Below are 17,947 nucleotides of genomic sequence, written 5' to 3' on the forward strand. Positions count from 1 at the left end.
GCTGCTTGGCCTCCCTTTATACACGAATGATTTGATGCCAATTGTTGAGTGGGCTGGAAATTTTATCGCACGAATTCATAGTGCGGGTATATGCACGGCTTGTGAGTAAACTACAATTGTGGGAAAGCTTTTATTTTTACGACTGCGCAAAGTGAAAAATTGAAAAGTACTTTCGCGGTGGCAGTAAAGTCTGACGGCAGTCAGAATTGATTAAGAGTGAAAAGTCTTGCGCGCCTTACTCTTTTTTTTTTGATAAAATGCAAAGGTTATCAGAAAGTCATCAGAATATTGTACGATGTGAAATTATTGTCCGATTACTTACGTAATTTTTACGATATTTGCTATCGTTTTTGCGGTATAAAATTTTAGTCCGATTCGAATAAAGCATCGCGTTGAAAAATACAAGCATTTTCGGGAAAGTCTTTCGAAAACCATGTTTACGGTGTAATCAACTGTGTTAAAAACGGTAGTAGATATTGTTGATCTGAATCCCGATTTAAAAACACAGATAGAGATATCAATGTGTATGAAATTTCACATTGATTTTACACTTTTTCAACGAACAATAATATGTTGAAAAAGATAGAACAGTTAAAGCCTTTTTGTTTAAAATTATCCTCATTGAAATACTTACCACTAATGATGAGCCAATGACTAAAAAATGTTCGTTAAAAAAGTTTTAAAATTCATTACTATTAATTGGATTGTTTTCGTCAAAATAGGTAGTGCAAAATACATTTAAATAACTTGAGAATGACAATTTAACTTTTTCGAAATCTCAGACAAGTTTCCAATCACTTAAATACGATAATATGATTATACCTAAAAATTCCACCACTAGGTGGCGAGTACTTATACATTTGTAAATCTGCAAGTGGTAAAGTCAAAATAATTGTATAAGACAAACGTATTCGACAGCTAGTCGACTACATTTAATATTTCTTGTAGTACGGGGCTCATTAAAGAGCATCACACATTTTTTTGGATAATATCTTGTTTTATGCTGATCTTAATTTTCAGAAAAGACATTCTTTCATAGATCCTTGCGGCAGTTAAAGACGCTTTTTCGACTGCAAAGTTTGTTTAGAAACTTTTCCTTGCCTCAATTTTTAATTCACTTCAATAACGCTTCCACCATCGTTCCATTTTATGAGCTCTTTCATCGCATTTTACTCCTCTTACATACGTAATGATATGCTCGTCATTCTTACTAGAAAATTGAAGTATTTTTGATTTGTTTTGTAATTACTTCATACTGAATGAGAATTTTTTTTTCACCCAACTTCACAATTTATTCAATTGTGTTTCCACGCAGTATATTATAAGTCAGTGTGATTTCATCAGCCATATATTAAAATCTCATACATGAAGTGAATTATCGCTATACCGACATATTTTCAAATTACGAGCGCGTCGTCGGATGCAAATAGGATAAACACATTGTTATAAGCACCGGGTGAAGCAACAAATATCGATTATTCACTCGTATAAAAATCATAATAATAATAATAATAATAATAATAATAATAACAATGATAAAAATAATTGGTAAGCTGCTGCTGTTACTGCACTATCGCACCGTTACATCGAGCTCCAAGTTTTTTTTAAAATATAATTGGATTATAAAAATGAGAGACGCGCGTAAGAAGCAGCGGCGGCGCTCCACGCTAATAGATCCGTAGCTATTGTAAAAATTACTTATATGCGCGCAGCCCAGCACCAGGTCTGTACACACCCGAGAAGAAATCGATACCTTAATTAACTCTGCGTCGCGTAAAGCATGAAATATATATTTACGCGCGTGCAAAAAAGGTGGCATTGCTAAAAGCCTTATAACACTTGGAAGCTGAAAAGCAAAATAAAAAAACACGAAGCCTTTTAAGCTCCTCTCTCGCTCTATCTGATATTAAGAATAATCATCATGATAATACCTCGAGTCACAGCGATTTTTGTGCTATAGAGGATCGCAACTAGTTTATACAGCGTGGCCGGGGGGTTATTAGCCGCGTTATTAGCGCAGCAAAAAGTTGTGTCCTTGAAGTAAATTTCTTCGCCACTGCAGCCAGAAGCTTATGTATATTTTGATGAGACGATGTCGCTGCTGCGATGAAAAACGATGCAGGCTCGGAGCTGCAATTATCATTGCCGAGCTGTGGATTATTCAAACTGATTTTCGTTACCTCTGTATATATAGAATTTAATAATTAATCAGCTACCAAACTGAAATAGTTCCCGAGCACTCTCCAATGTAATTACGAAATTACACGTTAATCAGAGTCTGTTTTTACGCAAGGTGAAACAATTATTGTCGTATAGAAACAAGGCAAACGAATGCAAATACTGAGCGTTCGTCTCTCTCTCTCTCTTTCTCTCTCTCTTTCTCTCTCTCTCTCTGTCGCTCCGAAAGCAATTGGCTTTATTCATTTTTCTAATTCACGAGAAAGCAGCTACGACGCTTTCAATTCCAAGCCGATAATTTCCCTCAGGATTGATAGAAAATCATAATAATGACAAAAAAACGGTGGCGATTTATTTTTATATCTGTCACATACAAAAAACTGAGTAAAAAATACATGGAAGAAATAGATAAAAAGTGAAAATGGAGCCGCGTGGCTCCGAGCAAAATAAGTGATTCGATTAATCGAATATTAGCAATAGGTATGGTGACAGTGTTAGTGTTAGTGATGCGGTAGTAATAAAGTGCTGTTACTCCACTCGATTGTAGATAGAAATAATAGGTCCTGCAGTGTTGTGGGTGCGTTTGCTTCGCAACTGCACTTATTCAGCTGTTTGTTTGTACTAAATTAACTGAAAAATAATTTTTTTTAATCGTCGGGACGCCCCCTCAAAAGTTTCAAGCCCCCCAAAAAATGAGCGCTATCAAATTTCAGCATCCACAATCATAAAATTAACCGATCCCATGTAATTCTCAAAAGCTTTGTAACCATTTAAACAATGAGATATGCACAGCGACAGACCATTTTTCATTCAATATATTAATGTCGAAAAATTGTTAAATGAAAGCTTACGCAGAACCTATAATATAAAATTATGCTGGTAAAAAAGTGGGTAACTTATTGTGCATGGAGCATCAATTTTTCGACAAAAATCATACTTTTATTCACAACTAATGTGAAACATAATATCATTAAATACTTCTTTTATCATTTATTTTCATTTTTTAATTGTTGGGAATAGTTTACTGTAAATTGCGTTCACTCTTCTTCCTAATGGAAGGACATATTTTAAAGCAGACTTGTCTAATTCGGTTCCTCGTAAAAAACATACTGATTCGTTTACTTCACAATATCTGTAATGATGAACTCCTGCAATTTCGGGTTCAACTATAAGTTCTTTGAACACTAAAAAAATAACAGATAAATTTATACTTTTTACATATAAATTAACATCCATAAAACAAAATGTATCATTTTACCAAAACCTAATGTCGTAGAAGTTTTTCTAGTTTTTATAACTTTATGATTTCCTAACTCTATTGTATCTAATCCTCTTGTAATGTATTTGCTTCGATCATATGCTTCATTGATACGAGACCATCTCAAAATTTTCGTTTCAAGTAATAATTTAGGATAATCTGAGTGTGAAATTAATAAATAAGACATGTTTATGAGATTTTTCGTATTTTTCTTAAAATTTCAAATACCTTGAGGCGTTATTCGAAAAGGATTATCTTTGTTCATTAAATAGAAAAACTTGTTCCGAAAAATAAACACTGCATTCCGATCATCAGATTCCGGATCTAATTGTTTCATCATACTTTGATAGTTTTCGTATTTTCTCGGTACAATGAATTCATCGAGATCAACATTAACAATGTATTTATAGGCTTCAATCATACTACTTCTGTACAAACAGTCATTAAGTGCTGCGAATATTCCATTGTACCTGAAATGTCAAAATAAAACTTATGGAGTATAAATTAGTACTCACTATCATAAATATAATTAGTTTTAATGATTTAAACCTTAAATCTTTTTCAAACTTGTATTTGGGAGGAATTTTCCATGGCAATACTGTTATAAAACCCTCGTCCCTGTAGTAAGCTAACACATTACTCACTTCTTTTGTAATTGAAGTATTATAAAAGGTAAAATGATTTACCCCCATCATTCGATAAAATTCAATAAATTCAATTAAATTTAAATATTTATCATAATTGTGATGTAAACTTGGAACACAAACAGCCATAAATCGTTTCTGATATGAACTTAGCGTTCTAGTTGCATATTTGATACTGACAAAATTAATTTTTGGATCTGATTTTTCGAAAAGTTCTTCATCAGACATGCGAAAAGTTACTTGAGTAGGTAAACTTTCATCGTTTGATTTGATTAATTTACAAAGTATAAAAGCTGCTGAATATGGCATTCCATGATTTTCAATATCTGCTACGATATCAACAGCTATCGCGGGAGATTCTAAAATTATAGAATTGTTTACATTAGATGTCCAAAAACTAGAAGAAAATTTGTATAAACATCTTGTTGGCAAATTTTTGGATTTGACCGGTACTATTCCGATGATTCTTACCTGACAAACATATTCATTGAAAATTACAACATTTCATTGAAATTTTAAAGGAAATAATTACCATCGCCCAAGTGTTTTCGTTTTCTGCTTCGGGAACTTTATCGAGAATAACTTCTGGTCTCAGATCTGTATAAGCCGAAAATATTAAATAATCCATGCCCGTAGGAGCTTTCCACGAATCACTCATATTTAACTCAGCAAGTCGAGTCATTTTTTCAAGTAAATATAACTGGATCGTTTGCTTATCGTGAATCCATTGTAAATTTTTTTTGTACTTGGAAAAAATAATTATTTACAATAATGTATATTTTTATTCAGGGAAAAATAGCGCACGAAACTTTTTCGTAGACGAAATATTTAATGTAAAACTCAGGAAATGGGAAATTTTTGTACACGAAATTTCGAGTTTGGTACAATAAGTACGAAATTTTTTCGTCCACCAAATTTCCCTCAATAGCCAGACCCACATTTTAAAGTACTAATATTTGATTTTTCGTACCTTTTGATGACAAAGAAATGTGTAAAATATGTAAAAACTACAAGTTAAGACCAAAATCTTTATCCACTGCTTTTTTAAAAAGCCCAAAAAAAGCGAGCCTCGTGGAAACATTTTCGTTTCCATAAATGGCTAGTGACTAAGTTCCACATCTTTCCTGTAAAAACTTATGCTCGTAAAACTAACCAGACCAGATACGACACTGCTACGAATGCTTATCTACAGATAACAAATACCGACTACCTGTGTTTCATGCACAAAACAATTAAGCACATAGTTATTATGCACAAAAAAAGGTTAAAAATTTTCACGCACGATATAATTATTGCCGAACACAAATTATCCACATATTTAATCCACCAATTGATAAATTTGTAAAAAAGCTGGGCACAAAGTGTTTTGCGGTATTCATGAAACAAATATTTCTTGCACATAAAATATTGGGCACCTTACATCATGCGCTAATTTTTGATAATTAATTTGAGTATTTTTCGACCGAATTTTTAATTTTTTTTATATTGTATTTTTCGATTTTCTAGTCAGTCAAGAGTATTATGTTAAAATTTTACGTTAATCGAAGCAAAATTGACAGGGATATAGCCATTTTAATTCAAGTATGATGAACTCGATTTTTAACCCCAATCACATGTTTTAGTGTTCTTTACTTTTGGGTAGCTATATGTGGCTTTGATATAAGAATGTGAAACATTACGAATTCAACAACACAAACATGCTTTAAATATCCTAGATAATGTCCCTTGATTGCCATCGATTTTCAAGCCTATCACATAACTTCCTCTACGAGGAAGCAACAAACTGGAGAGGGAAAAGGTTTGAATGGATTCAATTTCACATTAATTAAATTGGCTGCGAGTTTTATTGTCGGAATAATTTAAGTTTTAATTTCACCTTACGCTCATCATAATAATAATAAATTTTCATTACGATCGTGTGCAGTGCAGTTGAGGATCGCACATATTATAATAATAATATACTTTTTATTCTGATATCGTACGCTTACATTATTACAAAACGATGAAAAATTACAAATATTTTATATACGATATGCAATAGCAGCCCATGCACACAGACGTTCCACCACTCGAACTTTTTCGATTTTTTCTTTCATTATTATTATTAATTTTTTTAATATAAAAACGATAAACTATATTTTTGCGCTAACGTACAAAAGATTTTCGTAATGAACGAGCTTATAGCTCGCAACACCGAGCTTGATTCTCCGCTTATTGTACAATATATTTCATAAAGTATGCGTAATACATCAACGAAGTGAACTTTACATATTATTAACTGCCAACGTTGTTTGTTACACGTACCGCCGCCACTGTACTGCTACTTGGTATTATATTTTCGAAAAGTTGGCTGCGCGACAATATTATATATCGAGTTACACACGCGCGCTTTAAAAGCTCGGGAGTCTCGTTAGATTCAAGACACAATTCTTGTCTCATTTTCGTGAATATTTTGTACCGTGGCTATATATTGTCGATTAAACGCAGGCACGTAATTGTAATAATGAATAATTAAATCTTAAACGTTACGAAAATTACAAAAAAAAAAAAATTTTCTGTATAAACTATCATACACGATTGGGGATAAACTTAACTTTGTTAAAATGGCATTGAACTGAGAAGACTCTATGCTTAAATAAATTTCTTAAAAGTCTATAAAACATCGTCGAAAAATTTCTATATGTATTTATTATCATTATCCGTGAGAGCAGCAGAAACGCTGATGATGTTGCTGTCGCCTGGCTTGATGATGGTTCTGCTGCTGCTGGTGTAACATCATGCCTCGCTGCCGTTGGCTCGCGTTGGAGTAGGCCTTGGACTTGTGCAACGTAGTCGTCGTCCTGGTGTGCGGATAATAGACCTGTTCCTGTGGTCTCTGCAGCTGCAACTGCTGACGATGTCTGTGCTGTTGTTGCTGCTGCTGCATCCTTCCGTTATACTCTAGCTGCTGCTGCTGATGCTCTTGATGCCGGTCTGTAATGCAGCAGGCACAGCGCAAGGGGGGATGTGCGATTAAGTGCATAAGGACTATCTACTACTACTTTTTTTGATAAACTTTTTTTTTGTGTGTGGCAGCCGTGTGTGTTTAGTAGTTGGGTTGTGTTTACTTTTCGTAGTGCACCATCTCGTAAGTATCGAGTCCTGAAACTTTTTGGGTTTACTCATTAAAAAAATTTGGAAAAGGCACAAAAGTTTGGTTTCCCAGGACAGCACGATTGCAAATGTGTGAGTCGGTGGAATGTTATATACTCCTTTTTTTGTAATACATGCATGGATAGAAAACGTGCTCGGTTAGAAGACCCTTTGGTTTTTCCCCTTTTTCCAAAAAAAGTATCGGATACTAAGCTTTGGACTAAAAAAAAAAAGGAAAAAGCGAAAATCTCCCACTCGCAAATCCCTCTCTTTCACTATTTCTCTCTCTCTCTCGTTTTTCCAGATCCCCGCGCGCTGCGAGGCGGTAAAACGTAAAATTTCGCAAGCATTTTCGATTCCATTTTTCCAACGCGACTGCATGCAATTCCAAAATTTTTGAAAACATCCCTCTGACACGCGAACAAAAAAAAAAGAGGCGAGTAAATAGAAACTGAGACGCACTGTGGCTTCCCTCAACGTACTCACGTGCATGCATGATGAAGCGCACCTCGCGAGTAGACGGATTTCGCGCGGGCGTGTGAATAACCGATGCCAACTTAAAATTACAAATGAACTTGTGTGTGCTGTATCGTGACAGTACGTAGCATAGAAAATTCCTGAAATCTTTTTTTAACCCGAAGCGAGGATGAAACGTGCGCAGATGAATCGTTAATCGAGTCGCAGCCACCGCAAAAGACTTTCGACATTCTGCGGACGACGACGACGGCTTGAATATTTTTCCTCGATCGGCTCTGGACGATGAAAGTTAAATTTTTCACACGACCCCTCGTGCGTCATCGCGAGGTTAAAGAAGTATAAAAAAAGAAAGAGGTTTTTAATTTCGCTAAAACTTTCATCGAGTAACAATTTTTGTCTCGAGCTGATAAGTTTCACACATCGATCTCGCCCAAAGCTTCATTCAAGGCTATCGCGTCGATCGAATGGAAGTTATATCTACACACCCCGCGACCTTTTGAAGGAGAAACGTGTACACAAATAATCAAATCTAAAAACGGTAGGCTTTGAACATCGATTTTTTTTCACGATGATTTTTAATCAATCGAAAAGGGACAAAAGTGTGCAATCGACAAGAAAAAAAAAAACGTATATACGCGAGCGAATTTCCGGTGTCACTTTTTGTTCTTCTCCTCGGCGAGTTTAACCGTCCAGCAGAGGGGCTTTATCTCGTCGCACTCGTCGAGCTCCATGAAATTGTCGTTGTCGCGCTCGTCGATCCTGTCGCTGGTCCGAGGTCTGATGGCCACCCGCCTCTCGGCTTTATTACTTTTGCCGCTTTTATCCTCGCTCTGCTGAGTCGTCGTTCGCTTCTTCCAAGCCTGACTGCCACCCGCCGGTATACCGCTGGAAGTCTTGGGTCTCTGATGGCCCGAGAGCGCACCACTGCGCGGCTTACTGCTGCCACTCGACGTCGGCGGCGCCGGTAAAGCCGGCAGCGTCGATTCCGTCGAGGTGATGGACATGCGACGCGGATCGGACGACAGCAGCTTGGACGCGGACATGGGCTTTTTCGAATTGGCCGGCAGCGGAAGCCGCGAGGATTTGCGCGTCACCGGCTCGACCGATCCTTGATTTTTCATTTGCGACGACGAGTCTACACGGGTGGTGGGCAATCGATCAATCGAGTTATCGACGGGCGCCATTTACAATAAAAGCTCACCCCAACTCTTGTTCTTGGAGGAGCCGGGACGCCTCTTGTCCTTTTCCATCGTGTAACTACCACCATGATCGTCCACGTCCCTCGTCACGCCGAACAGACGATCCTCGCGCTCCTGCAGGGTGAGCTTGCGATTGGGCAGCAGCAGGGTGCTCTGCGAGGCGACGTTCGAGCCGAGCGACTCCAGGCTCGCTTGAGCCTGTGCCTGATGATGCTGATGAGCTTGATTATGATGAGCCTCCGTGGCCGATCTCTGGTGCGAGCGCATCTCCCAGCGCCTCGTGAACCTGTCCTGGGTGGCGTACTTGCGATTGGCCGTGTCACCCGTCGAGGCGGCGATCCAGGGACGCTTGCCGTCGCTCGTCGTCGTCGGTGGCACCTTGTTATGAGTCATTTTGGACTTGTTGGCGTGCACGTCGTTGACCGAGCTGTCGAGGTCGCTCGAGCTGTCCTCGCGATCGATGCGCAACACGTCGGCAGCCGCCGCCGCCGGGGGTCTGGGATAGCTCATCGACGATATCCTCACGCTGGTGTTTCTGCCCGAGGCCGGCTTCGGTGCGGACCGAGGTAACCTCGCCGCGTGGTGACCCGTTTTCGGCCGCTCGTCGACTCTACGACGACGACGACGCATTTCATCGACGTGTTTACGACAAACAGTTTTGAATAATAATACTTTGGTCTCGGCGATCGCGGCTGGTCGTCCTCGTTTCCGGCGTCCGAGCCGCAGTAGCCGCCACCGCCAGCCTCGTCGAAGCCGCCCGCTGGCGCCGATATCCTCTCTGAAGACATGACGTCCACGCACTTCTCCTCGGTTACGGTCTTGGTGTGTCCACGAACCAAAAAGTGATCCATCGGGTGCGTGTAGACGGCCTCGCGACGCTTCGCGATCTCGATCGGGCTGTAGAGCTCGTCGGTGAACGCAACGAAGTCCAATCTGCAGGCTTTGGCCTTTTTTCGGAACGTCGTTATTATCATCGACTGGCGGTCACACTCGCTCGATGGAAAACAAAAAACTATAACTCACGTCTCGGTGATCGTCGACGGTGTTGAGACAGAACGAGTTCATGACGACGTTACCGGGTGGCTGCTGCTCGTCGTAATACTTCTTCAGCACCTCCTCCATGAGTCGATGCCTGTAGGCCTTGTAATCGATCTTGTCCTCCTCCTCGGGCCCGTCGTCGTCCTCCTCCAAGACGACGTTCGTCGGCGTGTGCGTCTTTTGGTGGTGGTGGTGGTTGTTACCGCTGTGGTTGTGCTGTCGATGTCCTCCCGCCTCGAACTCGTTGAGAAATTCCTCGTCGGTGAACTCGTGTATGCGCACCGTGGACTGGTCGAGATTCAGGCTCGAGTTGGACGACGACACCGAGGACATGAAGTTGCGGCTCGGGTAGTGCATGACCACCGTCGGATTGTCGGTGGGCGGCAGCAGAGCGTCCATCTTCTGGATCTCTTGCACGATCTCGTTGTTCTCGTTCTGGCGCTTTCGCTTCGATTCCTCCTGATATCGTTGTTCACGATGCGTTAACTTATTCTTTCGAACTTTTTTGCAGGTAGCAGCCAGCTTACCAGTAACTTTTGTATGCGCGAGAACAGGGGCACCGCGAGGACGACGACGAAGGCCAGAGCGAAGGCACCCTCGAGCAGCGACTGGGGAGGCAGATTGAAGGTTAGAAGCGGAAAGTAGCCGGCGAGGCCGGTGCCGCTCCCGGTGGAGCCGTAGTAGCCGCCACCGCTGCCGCTGCCTCCACCCTGGCGCTGGCCCCGATGATGATGGTGGTGGTGATGGTGGTGGTGTGGATTTTTCTGCGAAAACATTTTTGTCCTCCGATTCGCCTATCGATGTTCCGTCAGCAGCAGAAGCGATGACGACACGTGTTCGACGCGACGATAGCCCTCGTACACTGCATATTTCTTCGACACTTTGCGTGGGTGCGTTTGTGTGTGTGTGTGTTCGGGTGTGGGTGCCCCGCAGATCACCACGAGGCGTCGCGTGTACAAACGAAGGGTAAAAAAAGTTTTACTCGCCCTGTGATCTGTCAAGAAGGCCGTGCGCACTGCGCGAAGTTAGCCGCGTCGACTGCAGCGGAATGACGCACAACGATCGCTTCTCTTTGTTTTCTTTTTCTACGCATAACCACACAACATCAACGAGAGTAGGACTGCTAGTCAAATCTGACGACGACGACTTTGAAGAAAGAATTTTGTCTCTAGTGAAAATATTTGTGTGCGTAGGTGCAAAGCTTTCGCTCTGATGACTCTGCAGTCTGCTGCTACGTACGAGAGCAAAGAGCAAAAATAGCACGGGCCAAAGCAGAAACAACGCCTCGTGGCTGTGTAAATATAAAAAGCAGAGAGTAAAAGAGAGAGGGAGCAAAAAAAAAGTGGACGTAACTCTTGACAACTGTCCTGCACGCGTTTTCTCTCTCTCACCTGGGGAGCCACAAAGGCCAAAGAGGCGCGCGCACAGGACACCCTTGCGAGTATGTATAGTGCCGGCCGAGCGGCTCAAAGAGAGTACAGAGGCGAATGTTGCTTCGAGCTGCCGAGTTTACGTTAGCCTTCCCCCGCACACACTCACACGTGTACGCATATAAAATGGGCACTGAATAGGTGCAGCAATTTCTGCGATGATCGTCATATATTTCTGAAAAATACGCCGAGAGCCGAGGTATAATCAAAATATAAGATTTTTCTTCGTAGATCTCGCTCTCTTTACCGGATGCGTTGATCCTCCACATTCCCTCCCATAATATATACAAGCCCATATCAGGTCGATCTTATTTTTGCGAACCGAAATCCAAGTTAATCCCCCTCTCTCTCCTTGTCATACAATACGCAAAAAACTTTTCGCTCTCTCGTGCAAGTTTTGCGCATCTACTCAACCCTCGCGGCGTGCAAAAATCCTCAGCTTGCAAAACAAAAAAATCCCAACACACAGCTCCGCAGCTGCGCGAATGCATATTACATTGTCTCTCGCGTAATATTATACAACCTCATGCGTATGTGTTCGTGTGTGCGCGGTGTCACTTCAGCGCGAGCTTTTAAAGAGCTTGCGGCGTTGCGCGCGGAGAAAATATATGTAGTACACGTGTATATCTGCACGCATCTTAGTGCTCCATATATACTCCGCAAGTTTAATCTTGCATTCGTCGAAAGAGAGAGAGAATAAAACGCCCGTGGCATCGAGAGAACGTATTTATATACGTCGTAGAAGAGGCGAAAGAAGAAAGGAAAGAAAGGAAAGAAATCTCATATATAGCGCGCGGTTTTCCGACGCTCGTTCTTACATACGAGAGCCCCCGAGAGTGTGTAAGAACCGAGTAAAAATCTCACTCCGCGCGCACTCTCGGACGCTAAAAAACGCGCGCGGGCACGTGTATACATTAAGGTTTTTAATCCGATGCCGCGGGAGAACGCGTAGTATGTCCAATTTTACAAATGAAACTTTTAGCGGTTGTTATCGTCGTCGAGTTTCATTACGATCGAAATAAGAAGAGGGCAAACAAAAAAAAACAAACAAACGCAAACCACTTGTTCCGGACGAATTTCTGCGCGTTAGAGCTACTTTCCCGAAACTTTTCTCTCCGCGTATATAGTTTCATAATATGCTGCTGCTGCTTCGACAAAGTATAGCCAATGGAAGCTCTAGAAAAAAGAAAGAGAGATGACGCACAAAGAGCAATAGGACGTACAAAGTGAGCCCGGGCAGCTCATACGCGTGCGGGAAAAGTTGGAAGAAGAAAGAGAGAGATAGACAGTATTGAATATAAGTCGACGACGTGAGAGCGTCGAAGCGATAAAGTATAAAAACGTTTTTCTCTCTCTGGGAGGGCTCTAATCCAGCCCGCATTAAAACTTTGAACTATATCCAGCTATCGCGAATCGATACGTCCGATTTCTCGTACGAGATTAAAAATTATATAGATTCCCAGATTCGAGACGTGCGCAATTTTAAAACAGGCATGCCACACAACACATGTAAAGTCAGTCCAACACAAAAATATTTACAAATCATATCCCACGTGACGACACATACACTTACAGTCAACGAGCGGATACAGAGCTCGTGCCTGGGGAGGCAGCCTAGCGATGCTACTTCGAGGCGGGGGTGGCGGTGGCCTCCGCATCTGATGGTACTCGCCGCGCTGATAATGACTGCTGCTCGCGCTGCTGGCCATGGCCGCGGCTCTCTGCTGCTGCAGGACGTACGGGCTCGACGAGGTGCGCATGTAGCGCATGTAACAGCCGCTCGGAATCTGCCACTGTATTTAAAAGGGGGTCGAGGTACATTAGGAGCTTATTCGAGCTAAATAATCGACGCGAGCTAGCGTGACTTATCGCAAGACACTGCCACACCGGCTACCAAGCGCTTATCCTCGAAAGCTCCGCGACGTCACGTTATGAAAACTTGTGTGTACTCACCCTTTCCGACTGAGATATTTCTTGAGGCGGCCTGTCCTGACAGATCAGCATTCTGCGATATGGCTGCTGCAGCTGTAACGAAGCAGACGCACATTTTTACTATTTATTGTTATTATTATTGCGGTGTACGCGATACAAAAGAGGAGAATCGAGACAATCGATACACGTTCTGCACGCCGGTGTACAGTGACAAACGCGAGTAGTCGCGACGACGAGAGCTTTTTCGCTGTCGTCCTTTTTCTCCCTCTTTCTCATTCGAGCTTTCATTGCCGCATAGGCTATTCAGCTCGAAGGAAATCGAAAAAAAAGAAATTACGGAAAATGGACGACGGTAGACGACGACGAGGTGAAAAAAATTTTTTTTTTTATACACAATACCGCGGTAGGAAATACATCGCTCTCTTGCGGAGAGAAAGAAAGAGAGAAACTTACCTCGTGCTCCATTGCGGATAACGAAGCCGCTCGCCTATCCGACTCTGTAAATGAGAAAATTTTTCCTTTAAGAGAATTGAAAAAGGCAAAACCTTTTGTTTGCTGCTGCTGCTGAGTTGCCATGCGGTGTGTTGATAAAAAAAAAGGCGCGTACGCTAGCTTGCGAAAGATACGCGCGTATGCGAAGAGTTAACGGCACGGCTATACGGATATATAATATACACACACACACGAATGCCAGAGTTTACGTATGCTCGCGTTAGTTGGAGAAATCTTCGAGGCAAAAAAGACGACGCCTTTGCCTGATAAGAAAACGAGGTCAGCGTTCGTATACGGTGTACACTCGATTTTCTCAGCCTCTCGCTGCTCGCGTGCACACATTTTCACGATTAAAAATTAAATCATAAATTCTACCGCGTACGTATAATGCGGAAAAAAGAATCTCGACGACGACGGCGACGTTGGCCCGCTATATAATATACGTTGTAAATTTCACGCTATTCATGCAGCGGAGGAGCCGCTGCCGTCGCCGCGCATGGCCGAGCTCGAAGCAGCAGCAGCAGCAGCAGCAACGAGCGTCGTATTTTCCGGATGGAAAAAATATTCAAACAATGGCTCTTCCTTTTCGTTTTTTTTCTTTTTGCATCCCTTACCTATAATGTGTATGGTGAAACGACACTCGGCTCGATTTCCCGCGGCGTCCGAGGCGATGTAGCGCACGTCGTGATAACCAGCGTGCAGCAGTTGGCCGGGCTCCTGTTGTTCGTTGTGTGTACATGCGAATGCAGAAAAGCGAGAGAGAGGGATTAGAAAATTAAGAGCTGTCGATGATGTGTGTGTATTGTTGGGTTCGAAATCGATACTCTGTAGCTATCCGCATTGATATGCAGGTTGGTGTATTGACTTTTTCCGTACGGAATTTCAAAAATAAACGTTTCTCTTTCTTTCTCTCTCTGGAGGTGAATCGCCGAGCTACAAGGCATTTAATAATCCAGAGAGAGAAAGCAAAGCTACTTTCAGAGAGTTTTTAAAATGTACGCTCACCCCTTCCGCGCCAGTCTATATAACTTATACATGGCTGTACATAGTCTCGAGTGTGTGCAAGAAAAAAAAAAGAAGAAGAAGAGGCGAAATGTACTACATATACTCTGCGCACACAGCTCGCTCGAACGCGTCCGAGTTCACTACCACTCGTACAAGCGGTAGTAATGACAGTCGGTGCAGAGGAGAAGTATAGAAGAAGTAGAGAGCAAGTGAAAAAAAGCAGTAAGTCTTACCCGTGATTTGTAGATGTGTTTGACGTCGACGTTGTCGTGAAACACGGGATCCTGCCAAAATATCTTCCTCTCGCGCTCGCCCGGATTCAGCAGCACCTCGAACGTTTGCGGGCAGATCAGTACTTGCGGATTTTCCAAATCTTTAAAAAAAACAAGCAAACACGCAAGAGAGCGAGAGTAAAGAATATAATCGAATTGCCATGGAAGAAAAGTTACACTGCGCTGCACTCGCGCGGTCTTGAAAGTTCGCCTCGCTTCGCTTCACTTCTCTCTCTCGTATTTAATTGCATTAAAGGGCTCGAGTAATAGGGTATAGTCTTCAAGCTCTCTCTGGTTGCTGGTCTACTTCGGGTCATATTTACTTTTGAAGAGCCACTGCACGCGCGTATGTATGTACGTACGTATCAAGGAGTAGAATAAACCGATCGATCTCTTTTCTTTCTTGTAACTTTTCTCCTTCCGCGTTCTGTACCGTTGCTAAATCAATTGAATTTATATATCGCGAACCCTTTAGCAATATGAAGTTTCCCGCACGCGCGCGCGAGTGTGTACCTGGAGTATCCCAAACAGATTCTCTCGACCTTACATATATACAGCGCATCGAGTCTCGAGGGTTGAAGTTTGTTCTTGGCCCCGAGTATACGTGTGTACAACTTCAAGATTGAGCTGAATGGCTGCTCGAATGCAGATTGCGCACATCAAAACTTGTGCTGCTCCGCAGTGCAGTGCAGTAGAGGGAGTTTCGAGGCGAGTAATACCCCGCGACTAATATATATATATTTATATAATAATAATATAACCTCGAGAGGAAGAGGTAGAGAGCAGAGAGCGTTGCGCACAGTTGGGAGTTTGCTTTCAATACACAAATACACCCATGCACATATATTTCTAATTAAGGCCTGTTTGGACGATTGCCCGGCTATTTTCGTATTATTGAATTCGACGCGAGCGGCAAGGGTAACTATTATACAAGAACATCGGGATTTTCCACTGCATTATGTATCATTATATAGCGAGCGCGAAATTCGCCATATCCGTCTCTAGGCGTCTGGGTTGGATAGAACTTTGCGAACAATCGGATGCTTTCGGCTCACCTCGTATTCTGATCATCAGTCGGCAGCTGGCAGTGTTGTTCGACACGGGAGTTCTGGCCGTAAAAGTGACGATCGTGTCGCCGGCGGATAAATCGGCCTGCAATTGTTTGCCCCAGGCCGGATCGGCCTCGACGTACCTGTGGGAACGAGAAATAAAAAACGATATGTAAATGATCGAGATAGCTCGTTGAAATATCATCAGTCATTGAGATTCGAGTCGAAATGTCGCTTCGTCACCACCACACGACGGCGATATACACGCACACACACAATACCCTGTGAATCCCTCTCTCTATACCTCCTTGGGAGGTGGACAATAAAAGAGAGAAATCCCTCCCCCATAGAAAGACGCGCGAGTAAGCGATCGATATAATAATGGACAAGTCTCTCTCTCTCGCGATCGTCGAACGGAGTGAAGTCCTATTGTCGAGCAGCAGCAGCAGCATTGACAAAAAGAAGAAAGAAGCAAGAAGAAGACGAAGACGCGGCGAGGTCGGAGAAAAGGAGACGAAAAAAGAGAGAAAAAAAAAGATCGATGCGTTGCGCGCACGGGTATATAGTATACACGGTATACCGGCGATCAAGAAGACGACGTTGGCACGAGCGTCGAAGAGCCGCTGCTGGCAAAAGCATGGCAAAAGCTCGTCCCCTTGCCCAGACCAGAAAGAGAGAGAGTGAGAGAACCGAGTATACTTGAGTGACAAAGAAAAACGCGCCTCGTCGCTGCTGCTGCTTCGAAGAGTAGATGAAAGGGCCAAAGGCGAGCGCGCGACAGGCCGGTACGTACGTACAGTACAGTATAGTATAGTAGGGCCGAGCTCTGCTGCAACACGAGGGATAATAAATATTTCAAAGATTACTTTTTACACCGTAATGGATGTTCGTATACGTATATAGCGCTCTGCACATGCCCGACTCTCACACCCAAGGGAATGCACATACGTATAGAAAAGTAGTACTAGTAGTAAGAGTAGTAGAGGAAAAATATCTCTCCCTCTTTCCGAGCTTCGTACGTATATATACGTAATATGTCGTCGCGATGACTCGACACGCGCGAAACGTTCATGCCATTATTATAATTCGCCGCTTCACGTACCTATTAAAATCGACGTTGGTCTTGGGCTTCGAGAAGGTGATCCTCATGGTGCCACTCCTGGGCGGCAGCTCTACGTCCATGTCGTTGGGACACCTTATGTAGGGCCGTTCCGGTGGTTCGTCGTCCCTCGCCTCCTCCCCGACTGCAGCAAAAAAAAAAAAGAAGAATAAAGAGGAAGAAAATTAACATACGCGCTCGAATTCATCGAGCGTTACCGTCTATTAATCACGCGAGCGCAAAAGCTGTCTGCGGCCGGCGCGGTCTGCGCACCAAACCTATATAGACAGGCGATAGTTCGAGGAAAATGAGTTTTCAGCTTGTTTTTATCGGGGGGCCGGGGAGGCTACTGTCTATTCCTCCCGTGAAATAGTCCATCAATCAAACGGTTACGTATGCATGCATGGCCATAATCCACACCGTAATATATATAGATAGAACATAGAGAAAATATCTGCCGCGCTCGCCGGAGTTTTCGGAAAATCCACCCCGACGCAATTAAAGTTATTCGCGGGCGCGCGCGTGAAGTAATAATATTGTGATAGGTCGTCGCTGGTAGAGCTTTTTTTTTTTTTTAATGAGCAGAGCTCGCGTCAGCGAAACTTGATTATTTTTTTTTCCTCGTCACCATCTCGGAATTATATATAAGCCTATGTGCAGAAAAAAAACAGCGTTGAAAGAGAAGCTTTGTACGCTGCGTCGTCGCGCGAGCACAAGCTTATTGGAAAGATGCAACGTTGAA

The 17,947-nt window shown here is 42.7% G+C and overlaps 2 protein-coding genes across 3 annotated transcripts in view; both read right to left on the reverse strand.

Moving 5' to 3' along the window:
* Positions 1 to 3,089: 3,089 nt before the first annotated feature.
* On the reverse strand, positions 3,090 to 5,158 carry LOC106648567. 2 transcript variants are annotated; one of them, XM_023459533.1, is made up of 6 exons: positions 5,051 to 5,158; positions 4,613 to 4,825; positions 3,986 to 4,551; positions 3,665 to 3,906; positions 3,437 to 3,595; positions 3,090 to 3,362 (listed from the first exon to the last, which is right to left on the reverse strand). In XM_023459533.1, the coding sequence occupies exons 2-6, from the start codon at positions 4,760 to 4,762 to the stop codon at positions 3,175 to 3,177; spliced, it is 1,305 nt and encodes a 434-aa protein (XP_023315301.1). In that variant the 5' UTR covers positions 4,763 to 4,825; positions 5,051 to 5,158; the 3' UTR covers positions 3,090 to 3,174. The 2 variants fall into 2 exon arrangements, with proteins under 2 accessions (XP_023315301.1, XP_023315302.1); XM_023459534.1 differs by lacking the exon at positions 5,051 to 5,158 and having other exon boundaries at positions 4,613 to 4,896.
* A 2,000-nt stretch (positions 5,159 to 7,158) lies between these two features.
* Positions 7,159 to 17,947, reverse strand: part of LOC106648479 (fibrillin-2) — a 94,738-nt gene continuing 83,949 nt past the window's right edge. Inside the window, exons 13-20 of the mRNA XM_023459595.1 lie at positions 17,209 to 17,350; positions 16,113 to 16,249; positions 15,019 to 15,158; positions 14,395 to 14,497; positions 13,742 to 13,785; positions 13,310 to 13,381; positions 12,924 to 13,149; positions 7,159 to 7,227 (exon numbers count right to left, since the gene is read on the reverse strand). Coding sequence (XP_023315363.1) covers positions 7,184 to 7,227; positions 12,924 to 13,149; positions 13,310 to 13,381; positions 13,742 to 13,785; positions 14,395 to 14,497; positions 15,019 to 15,158; positions 16,113 to 16,249; positions 17,209 to 17,350 — 908 coding nt within the window. The 3' untranslated portion in view covers positions 7,159 to 7,183. The remainder of the gene's footprint in view (positions 7,228 to 12,923; positions 13,150 to 13,309; positions 13,382 to 13,741; positions 13,786 to 14,394; positions 14,498 to 15,018; positions 15,159 to 16,112; positions 16,250 to 17,208; positions 17,351 to 17,947) is intronic.

This window comes from Trichogramma pretiosum, unplaced genomic scaffold, assembly GCF_000599845.2.
Source record: "Trichogramma pretiosum strain Unisexual culture from Peru unplaced genomic scaffold, Tpre_2.0 scaffold7, whole genome shotgun sequence".
NCBI lineage: Eukaryota > Metazoa > Arthropoda > Insecta > Hymenoptera > Trichogrammatidae > Trichogramma > Trichogramma pretiosum.